The 20,463-nt window shown below is 42.2% G+C and overlaps 1 protein-coding gene and 1 long non-coding RNA gene across 5 annotated transcripts in view; one reads left to right on the plus strand and one right to left on the minus strand.

Moving 5' to 3' along the window:
* Positions 1–1,254: 1,254 nt before the first annotated feature.
* Positions 1,255–11,728, minus strand: LOC128324158 (uncharacterized). Its single transcript, XR_008306675.1, has 3 exons — positions 11,500–11,728; positions 2,254–2,404; positions 1,255–1,754 (listed from the first exon to the last, which is right to left on the minus strand). It is a non-coding gene; the product is annotated as an uncharacterized LOC128324158 (long non-coding RNA).
* Positions 1,798–20,463, plus strand: part of MC2R (melanocortin 2 receptor) — a 43,879-nt gene continuing 25,213 nt past the window's right edge. Inside the window, exons 1-2 of one of the 4 annotated variants that reach the window (XM_053248371.1) lie at positions 12,053–12,325; positions 13,856–13,955. In XM_053248371.1, coding sequence (XP_053104346.1) covers positions 13,914–13,955 — 42 coding nt within the window. In that variant the 5' untranslated portion in view covers positions 12,053–12,325; positions 13,856–13,913. Of the gene's footprint in view, positions 1,917–12,052; positions 12,326–13,855; positions 13,956–15,356; positions 15,485–20,463 lie in introns of those variants that run through there. The other 3 variants (XM_053248372.1, XM_053248373.1, XM_053248374.1) reach the window with 3 other exon arrangements.

The raw sequence follows: 20,463 nt of genomic DNA on the forward strand, positions 1-20,463 counted from the left end.
AGCTGCCCTTAAGTTAAAGAATTTGAAGTTTAAGCTAGGTTTATGTATTACATATGTTAATATGTAATATTAACATATTAAATATGCTGCTCTTCCAAGAACAGCACTTTTTGCTGGACTGAGAAACAGTGACTTGCCCAAAATCAGTCAGTCCACTTCACACAACAGTAAGGCTTGGAACTGGGTTTCCCACAATCAAGCCCAAAATACCAAGCCTTGGGCTACTCATCAGTCTCACTTTCCAAAGTTAAATTGTTTTTAAGGATTGCTTTATTAAGATTAATCTGAATTTAAGGGGCATTCATCTCACATTACCTTAAACTTTGCTTTTCAGCCAATCTCTGTATTAGCATTGTCATTAGCTCTGTAATAAAGGTAAAGTGTGCCATCTAGTCGGTGTCAATTCAATCAATCAATCAATCAACTTTATTATTACAGCCTTAAGCCAACCAGGAGGAAAAAAAATAAGAAGAACATACAGAGGTGCAATAAATAGTCGGTGTCAACTCCTAGCGACCACAGAGCCCTGTGGATGTCTTTGGTACAGGAGGGGTTTGCGATTGCCTCCTCTATATCTCCAGTATGAGATGATGCCTTTCAGCATCTTCCTGTATTGCTGCTGCTTGATATAGTCTGGGAAACATACCAGTGGGGATTCAAACCAGCAACTTCTGGCTTGCTAGTCAAATCATTTCCCTGCTGAGCCATTAGGTGGCTCTGTAATAGCTGTGTATTAAACAGTAGCTTGACAAATGGTACAATGAACTTAATCTACTGTGATTGCTAGTAATTAACATTCCAATTAAGAATGTTAATAATCTTTCTTTTACTTCCTATACTGAGTTCCCAACCTACTCACTAATAGTGCAAAGTGAAGTATGCAACAGTCTCAAGGAAGTATATGTAAAAATCTTCATTTGTTCCTCTTCCTTTTTTTCTAATATTGTTGTGTCTGTCAAGAGACTGGTCTAAGGGCACACAATGCAGTTCTACTGCTGGAACAATCTATCCTTCCTGGAGAGGAGATCACTTGGGTGCTGTATAGAAGTTGCTCTGAGCTCATTGGAGACAAGAGTGGGAGGAAAATATAATAAAATAATGTCATTATTGGAGCTGTTTTCAGACAAGAGAAGACAACCTTTGGCTCCATTTAACAAAAGTACAGCATTAAATAGCAAGATACATGGTTACACTGCTAAATGCAGCAGTTGGAAAACAAATTCTAGATTTACAGAACAGCACAGTGTGGGAGGCTTTATACAAAAGTAACACAAAAGCATCAGAGGCAAAGTACTATAATCCAAAAGATGGAATCACCTCTTTAATGGAGAAATAACAGCAATGAAATTTTTTATCTCTCCCTTTCCATTTTGGCTAGTTTCATTATGCATCATGTACAGAAAAGCATTTATCCGAGTAGCTGAACTGACCTTAGGACTGCCACCTTTTCTACTGGCCCTGCTCTTGTGCTTTCAATAACAGCTTGAAACACACAAAAATAAAGCAGGGAAAGCTTCTTTTGTGACTTGTCTCTGCATCAGGAGATTTTCCCCCCTGCTTTTTCTGAATTAGATTGGGTGTTGTATTTTTCTTTACCTCCATAGTGTTGCTTGTGACAAAGCAGATCATTTATTTTAAAGTGACATTCCTTCAAGGCTGTAATAACATGACAGTTGCCTTTCTGACTGATATAGATGTTCCAGCTAGTTTGTTACGCAAGGCCATGATGCTGGTCTCAGCATTGCTTCTTTTGTCTGGGCAGAAAAGTAAGAGAGTAGTGCAATATGACTTGTAGAAGAAAAAGCCTCGAATAAGGACCAAAATCTCTGACTCCTTCATAAATTTCTCTTTCCAGAAAGATCTGCTGCATACATTCCTGTCTCCTTTATGGGACCTTTGCAACTCCCACTGACAAAGTACGTAAGTATCTGAACTTTTATTTCTTTTTCTCTTCCCCCACCCAGGTTTTTCCCCCCTTTGGAGTGTCTTCCCTATCTCTTCTTGCATTTCTGTTATTGTCTCCCCATTCATCTGCACCTTTCCCAGTGCTGGCCAATTAGCTAATGTTAATTTCTTCCCTTATGTGGAATTAGAAATAGAATCAAGGGCACAGCACACTCCTGTTTTGGGATCTAACTTTGCTCCTATTAGTAAAACATTCCCAAAACCTTCTAGGGAATTAGGCGGCAATCTTACTATAGAGCAAGTCCCATTGAACTAAATGACACTTGTTTTTGAGTAAAACATGCTTACGGTTATGCTGTTCTAATTGTTTCATCAGTGCAAATGACAACATCATCATTCCATCAGTTCCAGTGTTTGCTTTTGCTCATTGATATGTTTGGTTTTCTCTGCTGTAAAATTGCTCCCCCGATCCTCTTTTACTTATGGTCCTCCAAAATATCTACAATTTTTGTATGGGAAGAAAACAGGCTGTTAATGAGATGTGTCGTAGGACAGAGATTTTCCCTCGTTCATCCCTTGGTTGGGTAATTTACACCAGGCACCAGTGTCACATTTCCAAACAGAGCTTTATTAAAGTTTTTGCTAGCAATCAAAGCTCATTGGTGGCGGCCACGCCCTCTAGCAGGTTCTACGTCTCTTTTATATTGAGATAACAGTACATTCCAAACTTGCTCATTTCATACAGGCCAATTTAACTCAAAACATCCCTGATGGTCTCAAGTATGACTTCTCTCATTCACACAGACCTTATTATCTGTAATGTTAAAACAGCAAAATCCTTGAAAATGTTCACAACCATAGTTGTTCTTTAACAGCAGATAATCATTGGCCACTCTGTTCTGTAACACGCCAGTTCTAACCTGGTCCAATTCTTCCAGTAAAAGTGATATAGCCTTAGAAGTTCTGTTGACAGTCTGATGCAAAAGACAGGCTAGTCCATTTATAAGTCGGTGCAAGCGAATAGTGGACCCAGGGATTCCTACCAGAGAGGAAGCTAATGCAATATATTCAGTAGGAGTTAATAATTGGGGCATGTATGAGATAGTATCTTCACATTCCTCAGCCTTCAGATCCCTTTTAGCCTGATGGGTCTGAGTGAGGGTCTGATTCAGGTACTCCTTTGAAGGTACAGCTGCCAGAGATGTTAAGAATCTGGGCCCCCGAAGCTATTAGCAGGAATATAGGTATAGGCTAGGTTGCCACATAGTAGCTAGAATCCTAGAGGCAAAAACACATCGGGGTGTGTGTGTGTGTGTGTGTGTGCAGGTCATCTGGGTTGAAGAGCAATTTAGAGAGAGAGGAAAACTTGGACTAGTTAGGTTTTGAGGCTTTTGGTATACTCCGCCTCCTGGGGAACCACTCACCCTCCTTTTCCTTTCCAGGATCAGGCAGTAGGCCCCTGGGAATTACCCATGGTTCCTATTCAAACTTTTCTATGATTAGTGAGGGTATGAGGTTTATTTGGTCCAAAAGAGGACACTTCTATATCCATTCCATTGCCTAGGTGAATTCCTCCTTCCTGTTGGAGCTCTTTTTGAGAGCTTGGCAAACCATACAGGCAGAGTAGCGAAAGTTTCACCTGCAGAAAGAGTATTTGCTACACAAAAATTGGAGCTATTTCAGGCAGTGGAGGCTAACTCAAGAAAGAAATTGTGTCTTAAGGAATACTGGAACTCCTCGAGATCTTTACCCTCAGAACTACTCTCAGTGGGGTCAATGATTTGCTAAGATTTGTTTGAGGCTTGGTTAATGATGTGAGGATGCGAAGTTCCTTTACCCTCTTCTCCTTCATATTTGCCACCACCCGCTTTTCCCAACTCCGTGGTAGGGTAGATACAAATATAGGCTTTTGGGATGGCATAAAGTATTAGAAGAACCCCAAATAGAAACTAACAATCAAAATATATAAATAGATTGGATTGTGTGATCCCGCAGTTTAATCAACAATAAATATTAAATAATGTCATTTCATCAATATCAAGATACTGATCCCAATTGCTAAAAAACTATCTAATAACCACACATAAAATCCATATAAAAATATAAAAACAAAATCTCTTTAGAAGTCCAGAAATTCTATTTTAAGGTGTATTTTGATATATCAAGTCTATAAACCAACATTACTCAGGTTCCATGTATCTGTCCCAAGTTTCTACTGTGTAGTGCCACCAAGTGTTGGAAGATGTATTCAATGTTCTTTTATATTGGGGCACAATCCATATGAAGGTAGTAACTTCTCTGATGAAAATATGTGTAATGCTTCTTGGACCTACACCAGACACATTTCAGCACCTTTGCCTTCTTCAGTGGCGTAATATAGAGAATTCTGTAATACAGTCTACACAATAAAAAATGGTTCTTTCAAAAACATACTTTCATATATGTTCCTACTGGAGGTGGCTGTATGGCCATATCCTTAATGTAATACATTGAAATTGATAGTCACTAGAAGTATCTATCATTATATCTTAAACTAGCTAATGTTCATACAAATATTATTCCTCCAGTAATGGACCAAAAATAATATTTGGAATAATGTTTGTATGATCATTAGCCAATTTAGATTAATTTATAGATAATCCTAGTGACTATCAATTTCAATGCATTACATTAAGGATATGGCCATACAGCCACCTCCAAGTCCAATTTCTGGACCTTTAAAGAGAATTTGTTTATATATTTATATAAAGTGTGTGTGTGTGTGTGTGTGTGTGTGTGTGTGTGTGTGTGTGTGTGTGTGTTTTCATTTGTGAACCACCAAAAGGCTTTTACTTCATTGTGATAAAGTATTAGAAGCCACAATCCCGTCAGGAACATTAAGAGAGTTCTTCACATCATCTTCAAGTACATTTCCTTTAAAGCTGTCAGATCAAACTATTTTGAAAAAGAGGGAAAAGGATGCTGAAATGTGTGGTGTGATATCTATTCCATAATGCTCTCATGCTCTGAAGTCAGAAACCTTGTTCTGTCTTAGTAGTGATATTTATAGCTTTGACTATAGTTCAGTGGGGCAAAAATGCTGCCACAAAAGTGAATTCCCAATTTTGGTGTGTGTGTTTTTTTAAAAAAGATGTTTCCTTGTACCAGCTCTGTATGATTACTTATTAATTAGGCACCTGATCTTCTTAGTAGACAAAACAAAAGTCTCCAAGCAACCTTTCCACTGCTGCATGTGAACTTTTCCTTTGTCTCATTTCCTACATTTTGTAACTATGTTCTTAGGACCACATTATATATTAAGCAGAATCAAATGATTTTTTTCCTGAATTGCATCACTGCTTGGAATTGGGGGAACAACAAGTAGAGTCCTCCTTCCTATACCAAAACCCTTCCACATACAGCCACCATTTTATTCTTTTTTTTTAGGATGATCCTGTTTTTCCATTCCAAAAGGAGTGCTCGAGATAGCTTACAACATTTAAAATCAATACCAATACCAAATTGCAATAAAATTATATCAAAACAATATAATTCAGATAAACAACAGATCAACCTACCAAAGAGAAGTACAACAAAAACCAAGTGGAAGGCAAGTCAAGGGCTCGCCTAAACAGAAATGTCTTTAAATTATGCCGGGAAACCATCAAACAAGGGGCAAGATTAATTTCCCATGGCATGGCATGTTCAGCATCCTGGGAGCTGCCTCAGAGAATGCCATTTCCCTCTTGTCCACTAATTGCACATCAGCTAGTGGTCACATACCAAAAAGGGCCTCTTCAGTTGACCACAGAGAATGGGCAGGACCATACAGGAAGAGGGTATTCTTAGGTATCCTGATCCTAAATCATTTAGGCTTTAACATCAATAACCGGTGCCTAGAACTGCACCCAAAAACAGTCTGGCAACCAGTGAAGTTGATACAGAAGTAGTGTGATATACTCTATGAAACTTGCTCTGTTTAAAAGCTTCACTACAGGCCAGCATGTTGGAAAGAATGGTTTGGCCTAGCATTGTCCTTGACGTGCAGTCCTGGGGCATTTTTCTATGCACAGGGAGATTTTCATATAAGAACACTGAAACATGCAGTCCCACTAAAGCTTAACAGTCAACAAAATGCTATACTACTCAAATCTGCAAAAAGGGGGGAAAGTCTCCAGTATCTTTCCTGACAGAGACAGAGTGCCAAATCTGGGGCAGCGAGCCATATTTCTGCAGAGGAAAAGCATTTGGAAGGTCATATATAATCTCTTGCTCTCTCTCCTGGCAGAGACAGGGAGTGCCCATATTGGGACAGTCTGGCCCATCCTGGCTCCTCCATGGTCTCATTCCTTTACAGCCAGACCACAGAGATGATATCATGAGAGCTGCCATGTTTGCATCGTGGCACAGCGCTAAGTTAGCTGCTTCTCATAGTTCCCACTCTGTTTTCTGGCTTTAAGATAGAGCCATGAGAGCTCACACATCAATGCTGTGCTGTGGATGCCACGATGTTGGCTGGCTCTCACAATGGTGGTTAGCAAGGGCAAGCAGGAAAGGGGGAAAACAAGGCATGGATGATTGCCTCCCTAATTAATGTTTTGCTAGGCTGGTGTTTGTATGTTATTACCCAATTAACTATTCCCAGAAATATTAGATGGCTAGATTTTATACTCATTTATCTTCTCTGTTATTATGGTGCAAGTTATAAATTCCACATGTTTGAACTGAGTTGGATTGCTGCAGCTATTATTATTATTATTATTTATTTACACCATCAGACAGGTGTTATTGACTGGTTTGTTTTATCCAGACATCAAGGCCTTCCCAAGGACCTGGGATGGCTGAATTTTATTGTCAATGTTGATGCTGTTATAGATATCGTCACAGAATATAGGCTGTTCCCAGTAAAGTTGCTTTTTGTAATTGGCTGATAGTTATTTCTGTGGCCCCTATGGTGTTGAGGTGCTCTTCAAGGTCTTTTGGAACTGCACCCAGGGCGCCAATTACCATTGTTGTTGTTGTTATTCAGATATACATACTTCAATACAAAATATGCAGGTAGCATGGCAAATATGATTAGGACATGTTTGATTATTTGCTGCTTTTTGCCTTTCCAGTAGTAGTGAGGACGTGACTATCCCTGCTGCTCCTTACATTTGTATTAAAATCAACATGCAATAAACAGATGCATCCTTCATATTGAGGCTATGATTTTGTCTACAAATATTAGTGCTGGCAATTAGGCCTTCTAATGCTATAAAAATCAATGGCAGTGAGAAGATAAATTCTTACATGTTTATCCCATCTTTCCTCTAAGGAGAAGAGGGTGGTGTATTAGTTCTCCTCTTACCCACATTATCCTCATGACAGTCCTGTGAAGTTGGTTAAGCTGGACAGATAGTAACTGGCCCAAGTCACCCAGTGAGCTTCATGGCTGAGTAAGATTTGGACGTGGGTGTCTCTGACTTTAAAGCAACATTCTCACCACATTGCCTAGCTTTAGCAACATAAGTGCCAGTCTATACAGAGTGTTGTGATTTTATGAGCTCTATGAATTTAAGTAATTTATTGTTTTGATTCTAGTGGCACTTTTGTGGCCCATATAGACTTAGGGGCTATTCACACACAAAGGCAAAACCAGGCTAAGGAAGCCCAGCCTGGTTTTGCCGGTGCATGTAATCTGCCAGGAGCTACATGGCTCCTGGCGGCAGCATGGTGGCAAACCTGCTTAAGGAACCTGCTGCTTAGCCTTGGTTTGGGGTGCAAGGGCTCCCTTAAACCGGCCTCAAACCTGGTTGTGTAGGTATTCATGTGTAGGTGCCATGCAGCTCCGTGCAGCACCCACATGCTATAATGCACCGTGCTCTCACACAGTGTATTATAGGACTTTTGGGGACGGGAAGATGCATCCCAGCCCCCGATTCTCCACAGTGCCAGCAGTAGCCGGCAATTGTCTGGGCAGGCAATCCACCCACCCAGTAAGGAGCCCTCGGTTGTCTGCTGCAAGGTAAGCATTTTAAGGCTTCCTCCCCTAAAGATTGGAGCCCTTTCTCACTGATCGTGAGAAAAGGCTCTTAGTCTTTTCAGCCATTTTCTCTGGTGATCATGAACTATAGAAATGGTTTGATGAAGTGCACTTGTGGCCTAATCAAATTTTCTTTTTTAGAGTCTCTGCAAACAGGTTTGTTTCAAGATCAACTGTAATATTTGAGGCCAGTGTAATATATACATGCACTGTTAAGGCCTCTGTCTGTGTCTATTTTGTAGATTTGCAGCTAGCAACACATTAACACAAACTGAGCATGCCCAGTAACCAAAGTTAACTGGACTACTTTAGCAGCCTAGAAACAAAACTCTTAAATACAGAAATACCACATCCAGCATGGCATTTTGCTACAGGTCTGGTTGCCTAATGAAGAAGGTTTCCTGCCTCCCTTTATCCCCCACTTGCCCTGTGTTTATAGTATTTCTTACCTGCCTGAATCATCTGAAACTATTTTCTTTGCAGGGCCTGTAGTCTGATGCACTCCCTCCACCCCACTTGCTTGTAGCCCTTTGAGATCTAAGATTATGTGGGTTAATCTGTTGTGGGCTAACAATGCTTTCTACTATTTTCATCACTATGAATAATTCGTCTTCTATAGACTTCTTAAAAGTAGGCTCTTTCCAAAGGTGATATAGGAATTCATTGGTTACACCACTGAGATGGAGAGGGTGGGGTAAGTGATCTGATTAGTTTACCTTCTAATTCCTTCCAGCTTCAGATTAGATTCGAAACACTGGATCCACCACAGAATCCACAGAAGCATGCCTTGGTACCCTGCCTCTTACACTCATGCAGTTTGAAATCCTGCCTCTCCCATGAGGACAGGACTGTGCTCAGGGAAAGATTCTCTCTGGGATCAGAACACGCCCCCCCCCCCCCCGCCATCACCACTCCAGAGTTCGATTATTAATCACCGAATAATCTGCCCCGAAGTACAATGTTTATCTCTTCAGACAAACACTGTCTTCTCAGTGAGCAGGGGGTGGGATTTCAGTTGCATCAGCACGGGGGTGAGGCTTTGAATTGAGCTCTGTGGGTGCTGTACCTGAATAGAATATTCACAGAATTAGAGCACCTGAACAGAGAGTGGTCTGGAATGTGGGCACAGATTTGTTGCTTCCTGAAAGGTTTTAGTTTTTCTAGCAAGGTTTTTATATTTGCAGACAGTGGCTGACATTCTAACAAAGCACTGGTGCCAGAAGAGAAGCACCACTGTAGCACCAATGCTTCTAAACAGTTCCAGACTAACACTGCACTGGTACTAGTGTGTGGTATGGGGTCTGTCAACTACCACCCCTTCCCTCAAAAGCCCTCTGTGTCACCCAAAAATATGTCCCAAAATATTCCCTGAGGGTTATGCAACCCTCAGGGACATAGTTTTGGGTGGCATAGAGTGCTTCCTGAGGAAGGAGAGGTCATTGAAATTTGCCCCCACTGTTGAACCAGCAGTATAGCTGGATAAGCTGAACTTTTCAGACACACTGGTGCATCTCCTGCTTTGTTAGTCAGGATGTCAGCCAGCCAATGGCTAACATACCATGCAAGGGTACATCAACCCAGTAATGTTGCTCAAGTTGCATTAATGACAAGAGTTAAGCCCATTGGAAAAATGGGCTTGCTCTTGTATAACATCAGTTGCGCAATTTTTGCATGTGCACAACTTGCATACATGCAGCATAACTGGGCTGATGTACGCTTGAGTAGTAAGTTAGCCACTGCATCCTCTTTTCACTGCTTCATATATTTTGTTGTCAATGTGGTACTTTATAATACACAATCTTAAGCTGATTTGTCTTTATTCCTCTCTTGAGGAAGAGGTTAAATATATGCTTTTAGTGATGCCACCTGGTCTGGAAATCAACTTACATTATTCACACAGACAATAGTAGCACCTTAAATCTAAATACGCAAGCAACACTCAAGGAGCAACTAGAGAGAGCTGAACCCTTCAGTCATTTCTCTGGTAACATTCCTTTTGGAAGAGGCTTTTGTTGATGTTTGTTAATATCAACAGGTTTACATCAGCTGTTTTACTCCAATATTGAATAGGTTATCCGTTATTGGAAAAAAGAAGAGTACACATTTCCCCCCAAACAACTCTCAGCTGAAGGCCTCTTGACTTATTTTTACAATGAACTCATGAGACTCTTTGTCCTAGCCACATAGAAGCTGTGCTTCTTCTCTGTTTGTTTATTTAGTACATTTTTTATTTTTTAGCTTTTAGCAATAGTTCATTATATGTCATGCCAGCACTCAAGTGCATGTTGTATTCTATCGAGTAATATTTTATGTTGCGTTGTTGAGAAGTTTGTCCCAGTGGGGATCCTGTAGAGAGGGCGGGGGTGGAAGCAGCTATAAAACAGTGCATATATTTCATGGATAAGTGTTAGACAGAAAATTATTTTTAAAAGGTTGATGTCTGAATGTCATGGTAATTGAAAAAATGAAGCAGTCTCATCTTCCTTCTTCCAACTTCCAGGAGGAATGTTCTTGCTCCATGACAGTATATTTGAAATGTGTGGATGTTGTCAAGTCCTGAATAGATGTCTGTGGTTTTTAGTGGAAACTTAATGGATGGGATTTAAGGGCCCTAGAAGCAGCAAGAAGATTCCATCGGGAAAGGCATTCAGGGACCAAATACTGTAATTTTGCAAACGGTTTCCATCAATTTGAATTTGCCATATTACAGAATCAGTCCCTACGTGGACGACATTTCCCTATGGAATCTTATTTATTCTTCTTATTTATTATTTTATTCAACTTTCAACAAAAGCATTCTCAAAGTGGTTTCCATACAAAAAGCAATAAAAGGATTCTCCATCCCCAATGGGCTCACAGCCTAAAAAGAAATAAAAGGTAAACACCACCAACAGCCACTGCAAAGATGCTGGGGTTGGATAGGAAAAGATGCTGGGGTTGGATGGGAAAAGTTGCTCTCTTCCCCCACTCCACCACTAAATAAAAGAAAGGCACCACTTAAAAAGGTGCCTCTTTGCACAGTTCGAAGAAGTAAATGAACTAGTCACATGGTTCATCGTGATCTTTCCACAAAATGAGCTTCACAGAGAATTTAAAGGTGCCTGTTAAAGATTGAGATTAAGTTATAGATATGCTGTATGTTTTAAAATGGCACTCTAAAGTCCAAAGGTTAGCCTAGGAAATAATTCCATACATGTCCTTATTTCCCCATTCACCTGAAAAGGTTAGCCCAGGTGAAAAGGTTAGGCCAGGAAATTACAGCCTAAGGTTAAAAGGTTAGCCCAGGAATAGAAACCAAGAATGCAAAATCTGCCCTCCTGGTTGGCTGCTTTGGGCAGGGGGGAGAGGTCATTTCAGGGCATAAAAGGCAGAGTTTGCGTCAGTCAAAGAGAGTTAAAAGAAGAAAACTGTTGAAGAACTGCTAGCATCCGGGACACAGTTTCAGACAGAATAGCTGGATGCATTTATCCTATTTTGTTTTAAAACCTTTTGCTCATAAGGTTTTTAAATAAAAACTATCTTAACTCATGCAGAGCATCTGCACGCTAGTACTTGATTGCTCCCCTCAGCCCCTGACACAGCCCCCTCACCTCAGCTGTGCTCCTGCTTCTACTACTCCTCCATCCCACATCCCCTCACCCCTCTTGGTTGCTTCTCCATCCTTTTGCTCCATCCCCCTTACCCCAAACTTGTCAGCTTCCTGCGGGGGACGAGCATCCAAGGCAGTGGCAGTGAGGAAGGGCCCGGTCAACTGTTGCTGCTATTCCTGCGAGGAGCTGGAGGTTGCCGGCGCTGATAGGCCAAGCTGAAGCCCCCTAATCCCAGAGACCTCCCCACCCTCACTCGAGCCCTGCTCCTGCCCCTCCTCGTAGGAGTAGCAACAACAGTTGACCGGGCCCTTCCTCACTGCTGTCACCATGGCTGCTCATCCCCCTCAGGACACTGACAGGCTCGGGCCCATCCCTTGCCTTCCTGCCTCTCTCCACCAATGGTCTCTGTAGCTCTGAGCAGCAGTGACAGTTGACCGGGCCCTTCCTTGCTGCTGCCATGGCCACTTGTTCCCTTCAGGCCACTGACAGGCCCAGGCCCAGACCCATCCCTCACCCTTCCTTCTTTCTATTTTCCCCTCTTTCTTCTTCTCTCTCTTCCACTCACTCTTCCCCTCTGTCTTTCTTCCTCTCTCTCTCTCTCTCTCTCTCTTCCTGAGTTAACAGAACTTGTTCATCTTGTTTCCTCATCTCATTTGCACAGTGCCAGCCTCCTTCTCCTGAAGGGGCTCTTTCCTCTCCCCTATCTGCTTCTGGAATTCCCACTGCCCATTCCCACGGTGCTCCTGCTTTGTTACCTCCGATTGGTAAAGAATTGCGTGGGCAGGGCACACACAATTAAAAAGTATTATTGGAGGCAACACTACAGGTATGCATTTACCAACCTTAATTATATTGGCTTTGATCCTTGCAAATTAAAGCTGTTTACATTCTGAGCTTGAGAAGAACCATTTGGAGGCACAAAAGAACCGAAAGGCATTTTTGAGATGAGAAATAATTTGACAGAATAGATAATTTGATTTTTTTTAATAGTTAGGAATATATTATCAATAATGCCATTCCTTTATTGTAGTAATAATGTGTAATAGTAACCGGACAAAGCATTCACAAGAGCTATCTTGCCACAGCTTGAAGCTGATAATCAATAAGAGCTTTTCAAATATTTCCCGTGCAATTTAGATCCACTGAATGAACGGCAGACTACCATACAGAGAGTCCATGTGGTGTCTAACAAAGGAGCTAAAATATTGAGTGCCCAGTGATTTTCATTTTAAAACTGCAAAAGATGCTCCACATGGATTCTGCATTGCTCTGCATCAAGGGCACAGTGTTGTTATATAAAATGGCTTGAAGGATTTTCCCAAGCTGAGATGACAGACATTTTGTCCCCAGCTTTTGCTGCTCAAGTAAAGTCCAGTACAGTGAAGTGACATGCATGATAGCTAGGTAGGATGTTGACACTCCAAGGATGTCCAAGGTATCATTGTCAGGAATGTTACATTTTCCACATGCAGGGCCATTTAGAATGGTGGAGCCAAGGAGAGCAGGGGTAGGCCATGTGGCTCTCCAGATGTTGCTCCCATCATCCCCATCTATAATAAATTATGGCTAAGGCTAATGGAAGTTGCAGTTCAGCAACATCTGGAGAGCCTATCCCTCGGTTAGAGGGTAATGTTGGGCAGGTGTGCTCTTACTCCTGGACTTCCAGGCTGAAGTCCAGGGCCTCCACAGCCCCGGGGGTCCCCAAATCCGCTTCAGTCTGTCCCGAGTGGTGTGGTCACCTGGTAGAGCATGATGATGTTTAATTTGCAGAGGCGGGGGGGGGCCCTCCAAAGGCCTTTAAGTCCAGGCTCCAAAATTACCTAGGTGCACCTCTCTGATGTTGGGAGGAGGGGTTTGGGTTTTTTAGGACATATTTGCAGAAAGAAACCAAGACTACAAAAGGAACATACTTCACTTGAACCACTATGGAACCAAACTGCTGGTACTATGTCTCTGAGTACCAGTTGCAGGGAAACAGTGGCAGGAGAGGGGTATGCGTTCATCTCCTGCTTGTAGACCTCCCAGGAGCATGTGATTGGCCACTGAGGGAAACAGGATGCTGGACAGACTTTTGGTCTTCCCCACTAGAACTCTTCTTTTGTCCTTATGACTGGCCCTGCAATGAAGACTAAACATGTTTGTAGCAATCCTAGATACAATGGAAAAGAGTAACTCTTCTTCCTATTCCGTAAACACCAGAGGGTGGTGCACTTGTTTCCTAGTGAATAAAAAATTGAACTGAATTGGCCTCACTGGTTTCATTTGTTTTTAAGAATGAAATGAGTGCCAGAGGTCCCAGGTGGGCTCCAAATGAGACAAGTTTCACTTGCTTTCATTCATTACTCTATTTTCCCAGCAGACAGCACAGATCAGATTGATGGTAAAGTATAGGATAAAGAGAAAGCAAGGAAAAGATGATGTGCCAACCTTCAATTCGAACACATTTTAAATCAAGTGTGAGTACCCAACATCTTCTTTCCACACAAACACTTCCAATCACAGTGGTAAGAGGAAGGATTTATGTCTATATAAAAGGGACAGATGCTTGCTTTTCTCTGTGCTTTCTCTCTCTCTTTTTAGAGCTTAAAGATGCTGAAAGGCATCATCTCATACTGCGCCGAAGATGGCAATGGTAATCCCCTCCTATATTCTACCAAAAAAACCCACAGGACTCTGTGGTTGCCAGGAGTTGACAATGACCCGATGGCACACTTTTTACCTTTAATGTTGGCAGGCTACTTTTCTTTGCAAAAAAATTCCAGTCATATTAATTCATACTAGTCAGTCTGATCTTTGTGACTGTGTTGAGGTCTATAGTCATGGGAGGAACAGCCCCCCCCCGCCCGAATCCCCTAATTTTTTCTCTGCCCCCCCCCCCCCCGTTTTATACAAGAAAGCATAAGTGCTCAAGGTCACAAGTTATATGGACCTCCTACCTTTGTGGTCCCCCGCCCCAAGGGGTATGGGTCTGATTGTGTCTTAATCTCTACATTCTCTTTTCTCTATCCATTAAACCTTTTGGCTGTTGCCAAATCTCTTCCCTTTCACCATTCCCCCAAACAATGACAGATGGTATTTGCTAGGGACACTATTAGAGTTGCCAACCCTCTAATAGCCTGAAATGTCCAGGAATTACCATCAATCCCCAGGTAGCTATTGAAAGCAACCCTGGAGATGTTAATGGCCTGATAGTTTGAAAAATAGTTAGAAAAAATAGAAAAATAGTCTCCAGGAAGAGCTTAAGTCAGACATCAGCCCTGGGGACTATGGGGAAGAGCAGGCTCATAAGAATATAAGAACAGCCTTGCTGGATCGGGCCCAAGGCCCATCTTGTCCAGCATCCTGTTTCACACAGTGGCCCACCAGATGCCACTGGAAACTGACAGCAGGAGTTGAGGGCATACCCTGCTGTTACTCCCCTGCAACTCGTGCTCAGAGGCATCCTGCCATTGAGGCTGGAGGTGGCCCTCTGACTAGTAGCCGTTGATAGACCTCATAAGCTCAGGAGGAGGTTTAAGTGATTCTCTTATATTTAGCAGGGGAAGAGCAATTGGCCCTATCCAACATGATCACATCATGCAGATAGATAGATTGTGAGCCCTTTTGGGACAGGATTTGTTTATTTTATTTTATTTTATTTTATTTTATTTAACACATTTATATACCACCCACTATCAAAGTCCCTAGGTGGTTTACAACAACAAAATAAACCAAAAGATTTAACACTTTTAAAACATATATAAAATTTAAAGTTAAAACAAGCAATAAAATTCAACTTTAAAACATCAGCTAAAACTTCAACTAAAAAGCTTGGCTGAAGAAATGTGTCTTCAGTTGTTTCCTAAAAGCCATCAGGGATGGAGCAGCTCTGATCTCAGCAGGAAGTGCATTCCACAGTCTTGGGGCAACTACAGAGAAGGCACGCCTTTGAGTCACCACCAGACAAGTTGGCGGCACCCTCAGATGAACCTCCACTGATATCAATGTATGTATTTATTTTTCTTTGTAAACCACTTTGAAAACTTTTGTTTTGAAGTGGTAGATAAATATTATTATTATTAGTTTTTGTTTTTGTTTGGAGAAAATGTTCCACTGTCCTGCTGAAGGGAAACTTCATCACTCAGGACTGGCACTGAGTGGTGGAGCAACTCTCATTAGCAGGCTGGCTATCCCTGGCCTTTTACTGTAATGTTCACAGACCTTCATCTCTGCCAAAGTCTGCTTTGAAAATCAACCTGTAACCTGTCAATCTGTAACTTCTTGAACACCCTTTGAGATGGATTAAGCATTTCCTCAATGGGGAAGAGTTCAAACAATGATCAAGCTTCAGCAGCCTTGCCTCTTTCTCGTTCCCTGAATTCCTGTACATGCCATGATGTGGAAAATGTTAGCCTAAGCCTCCCTTCTGCTTTAGTGCTTATGGAGTAAGGGGGAAACTTCCCTTCTCTCTTCTCTCTCCCTACTTGCTACTTATAGGGCAATGTGGAAATGTTAGCACCTTGACCCCTCCTTTTTCCCTGGATGGATGCATGTGAATAGAATAATGATTGGGGAAAATGTTCCACAGCTCTGGGAGCATCTCTTGGCTCAGTTCTGATCCCAAATCAGGACCTGGCAATAGGTTGCCTGCCTGGAACTTTCCCAGACAGCAGGTTTTACCATGGATTTTCTGCAAGGCTTTACTGCGAGTTCAGATTTGCCCCCCAAAAACCAATGCAAAAAGTAGATTATTTTACCCTGGATATAAATCAAGCTACATTCTAACACCCGATGGAAAGCCACAATTGTGTGTGAAGTGCTCTCTGATAGTTTGCAAGGATTTCTGGCCCATATGTGGACACTCACCTCCATTCTAGAGGAGATGTGATCTAAAAGCCGGTGTGAAAAACTTCCTGGAGGTTTTACAGACAGGGCTTTATGCTGTGGGGTATCCAAGGAGCAAATCTATTTTGCAGCAGATTCGAGGCAGTTTAATCCGGGGGATCAGGTGGAGCATTCACATAGCCCTCGGCTGCTCCCCTACACACATCAAAGACAAGTGTCAGAACTTAGCAGAAACATCGAGGTTTTTTTCAAAAGCCGCTGGAAATAGAGGATTATTTTAAGTTGGACATACCTCAGGCTAAGCCACAATTCGCAGCCTCCCTTCAGGAAAAACAAAGCCCTGTCTGTCCTGGTCCCTGATAGCCTGCAGGGAGGTCGGGTTAAATACAGCTCAAATCAAATCAAATCAAATCAATCTTTATTACGGTCTCTGACCAGCATAAAATGTAGGGGTGATTACATAATAAAAGTAAGACTAGATAAAAGAAGTGATTGCATATAAGATAATACATTTTAAAAAGCTAAAACACTAAAATATAAGAGTAATATAAAAACCTGTAAAACCTCCTGTTATTTCTTCTCTCCTGCATGTCACAGCCTAATGACCTTGTCAGCAATAGTTTCCCAAAGCAATTCATCTGGCTGGGGCCAATCCTACACTTTGCCTCTCATATATACTCTTGAAACCTGATCCCCAGATCTGCCTGCCTATTGGCATTATGTTGGCCCAGCCAGATCTTGTTTCCCAAAGTAGTTGATCCCTCTACCATGCCGAAGTCTGTTCCCAAAGACTGCAGCAAATGCAAATTAATTTGGGATCTAAGCACTTTGATAACTTCTAAGGACAACAGCCATGGTAAAACTCAACCACCTGCAATAGTTTCTCATTCTCAGAAAGGTTGGTTTGTTTGTTTGTTTGTTTGTTTGCTTGCTTGCTTGCTTGCTTGCTTGCTTGCTTGCTTGCTTGCTTGCTTTTTAGACCACCCTTACAAAATAGCTCAGGGCAGTTCACAAACATCAAAGACCCTTTAAAACAATTTAAGAGCACTGGAAGCCCAGGCTGAACAGGTAGGTCTTTAGGGCTCTCCTAAATTCCAATAAAGAATTCAAATTACGGATGTCGGCAGGGTGATCATTCCACAGTCCAGGAGCAGCTATAGAGAAGGCCTGCCTCTGGGTCGCCACCAGACAAGCTGGTGGCAACTGGAGCCAGACATTTTCAGATGATCTTAGCATGCGGTGGGGATCAGACCGAAGAAGGCGCTCTCTAAGGTAACCTGGACCTAAGCCGTTCAGGGCTTTAAAGGTAATAACCAGCCCTTTGTATTTTGCTCAGAAACATATCAACAGCCAGTGCAGCTGTTTCAAAACAGACATAATATGGTCTCTCCGGGTTACCCCGAAGACCAGCCTTGTTGCTGCATTTTGAACTAACTGAAGTTTCCGAACTATGTACAAAGGCAGCCCCATGTAGAGCGCATTACAATAGCTGGTGCACCACTGTTCTGAGGTCATCCTCCTCTAGGAATGGACGCAGCTGTCGAATCAGCCTAAGCTGATAAGCACTCCTGGCCACAGCCTCCACCTGAGATACCAGAGTGAGGCCTGGATCTAGGAGTACCCCCAAGCTACATACCTGCTCTTTCCGGGGGAGTGTAACCCCATCCAGCACAGGGAGATCTAACTAATCCCTCAGATTCTGAGCCCCTACAATGAGCACCTCCGTCTTGCTTGGATTCAGCTTCAATTTGTTATCTTTCATCCAACCCATTATTGCCTGTAGGCAGGTATTTAGGGAATGAACGCCATTTCCTGATGAAGCAGATGAAAGAGAGAAGTAGATTTGAGTGTCATCAGCATACTGATAACACCCAGCACCAAGTCTCCTGATGACCTCACCCAGAGGTTTCATGTAAATATTGAAAAGCATTGGTGACAGAATGGATCCCTGAGGGACTCCATATAACAGCTCCTGCTTTGAGGAGTGACTGTCACCAAACTCCACCATCTGAGATCTGCCCAAGAGATAGGAGCGGAACCACTGCAGAGCAGTGCCTCCTATCCCCAACTCCGCCAGGCGACCCAGAAGGATGCCATGGTCGATGGTATCGAACGCCGCCGAGAGATCCAAGAGAACCAACAGAGTCACACTCCCTCTGTCGATTCCCAGGTATAGGGCATCCGTCAGGCCGACCAAGGCTGTCTCCACCCCATAGCCCGCTCTAAAGCCAGTTTGAAATGGGTCTAGATAATCAGTTTCCTCCAAAACGGCCTGGAGCTGGTCGGCCACCACCCTCTCGATCACCTTGCCCAACCAAGGGAGATTAGAGATTGGCCTGTAAATCTAGGGAAGGCTTCTTAAGAAACAGTCTAATTATTGCCTCCTTCAAGCATGGAGGCACCTTACCCTCCCTCAGCGATGCATTTATGATATTCACCAGGCCTGTACTGTCCATATTGCTCAATCTCTACCAAAGTCTGCTGCCTAAGTGTAGAGCCAAACATAAACAGAATGCTATAGTTATCTTATTTATTTATCATTTCTCTGTGTAAACTGCCCTGAGCTATTTTTGGAAGGGTGGTATAGAAATTGAATGAATGAATAAATAAATAAATAAATGTGAAAATGTGCAAGTGCTTGTTTTGTGTCTCTGAGTCATCACCATCACAATGGGCCAGTTTGTATGATACAGCCCCTGGCATGATGCATGCAATATGAAGGGAACACAAGAGTTCACCCATTGGGATATTTATTTATTTAACTGTTTGTCAAATTTGTACACTGCCCAAAACCTTTGTCTCTGGGCGGTTACCAATAACTGCCCAGAGATGGTTATTAATATGCTCTGGGGATGTCCTGACAACCCTTGATGCATCCTTTTTTCTCACAGGCAACTGTTCATCTGAATGCTCTCTATACACTCACCCTAAGTACTTGTTTACTGCACTGGCTCCCAGTCTTTCTGGGCCCAATTCAAAGTGCTGGTTTTAACCTTTAAAGCCCTAAATGGATTGGGACCAGGTTTCCCGAGAAAGTGCCTTGCCCCGTATGTCTTGAATGACCTTCAGATCTGCCCCTGCCAAATGAGCCAAGGCGGGTGGCTACTAGGGAGAGGGCCTTTTCTGTGTTGGCACCCCATCTATGGAATAGCCTCCCCAGTGAGGTTTGCCTGGCATCATCACTTTGTTCTTGTACATGCCAGCTGGAGACTTTTCTGTTCACTCAGGTTTTTAAAAACTGGTGTTTTTTTAAGGTTTTAAAATGTTTTGTATTGTGTTTATATTTCTATTTTATATTATAATTTGTTCGTCTTGTTTTATGTGTTTTTATTGGATGCTTTTTACTGTTGCATTATTAGTGTCCCCCAGAGAACAATTTGTTATTTTTATTTTTATTATCATTATCATTTAAACAAGTATTTAGAGAATATGTAACGGAGCCATTCAGATGAACGGCCCCCACCCCACCAAGCAGTAAAGTAAAGGCACAGGCCAGGAGGTTATCAGGATATCTGCGTAGAACATCTGGATGGGCATGTTCTCAGCACATCTCATTTATATTTGTGTGTGATGGAGGCTGTGTTGTATGAACCAACCCAATACGTACCAATGCACACAGGGGGTTTCTGGACAGGTTGTGGACAAAGAAGAGTGAGAACAGCAGAGCCTATTGGTACCCACCTGTCTGGTTTGCCAAAGTGCACTAACTCTGTACCTCTACCCCAGAAAAGTCTGCTGTTCAAGGCTGGTAATCAGGTTTGCTTGCCTTGGTATCCCTGCACTATGCCTATAGTTTTCATTTCTATTGCTATTCTCTTTATATAGTAATTATGCTATATGTCTGTGTGCTGTTTTTAATGCCTTTTGGAATATGAGCCATTTTTCCTATCTGTCTAAAAACTGTCAGGTCTGTTGGTACGGAGGGGTAGTAGAGTGCCTGAAAAATGAATGCCAATTGGGTGAAAAATACAAAAGTCACAGGCAGCAGAAATGCAGCTGCATTTTCCACTGAAATCAATAGGAAATGAAAGCAAATGGGACTTAAGAGAATGGGAAAATCTAGTTACAAAACTAATGTGGTTTTAATACATGAATAGCAAAACAAATTGTTTTTTAAATAACAAAAATGCATTAAATATT

Source organism: Hemicordylus capensis, chromosome 4 (genome assembly GCF_027244095.1).
Source record: "Hemicordylus capensis ecotype Gifberg chromosome 4, rHemCap1.1.pri, whole genome shotgun sequence".
Classification (NCBI taxonomy): domain Eukaryota; kingdom Metazoa; phylum Chordata; class Lepidosauria; order Squamata; family Cordylidae; genus Hemicordylus; species Hemicordylus capensis.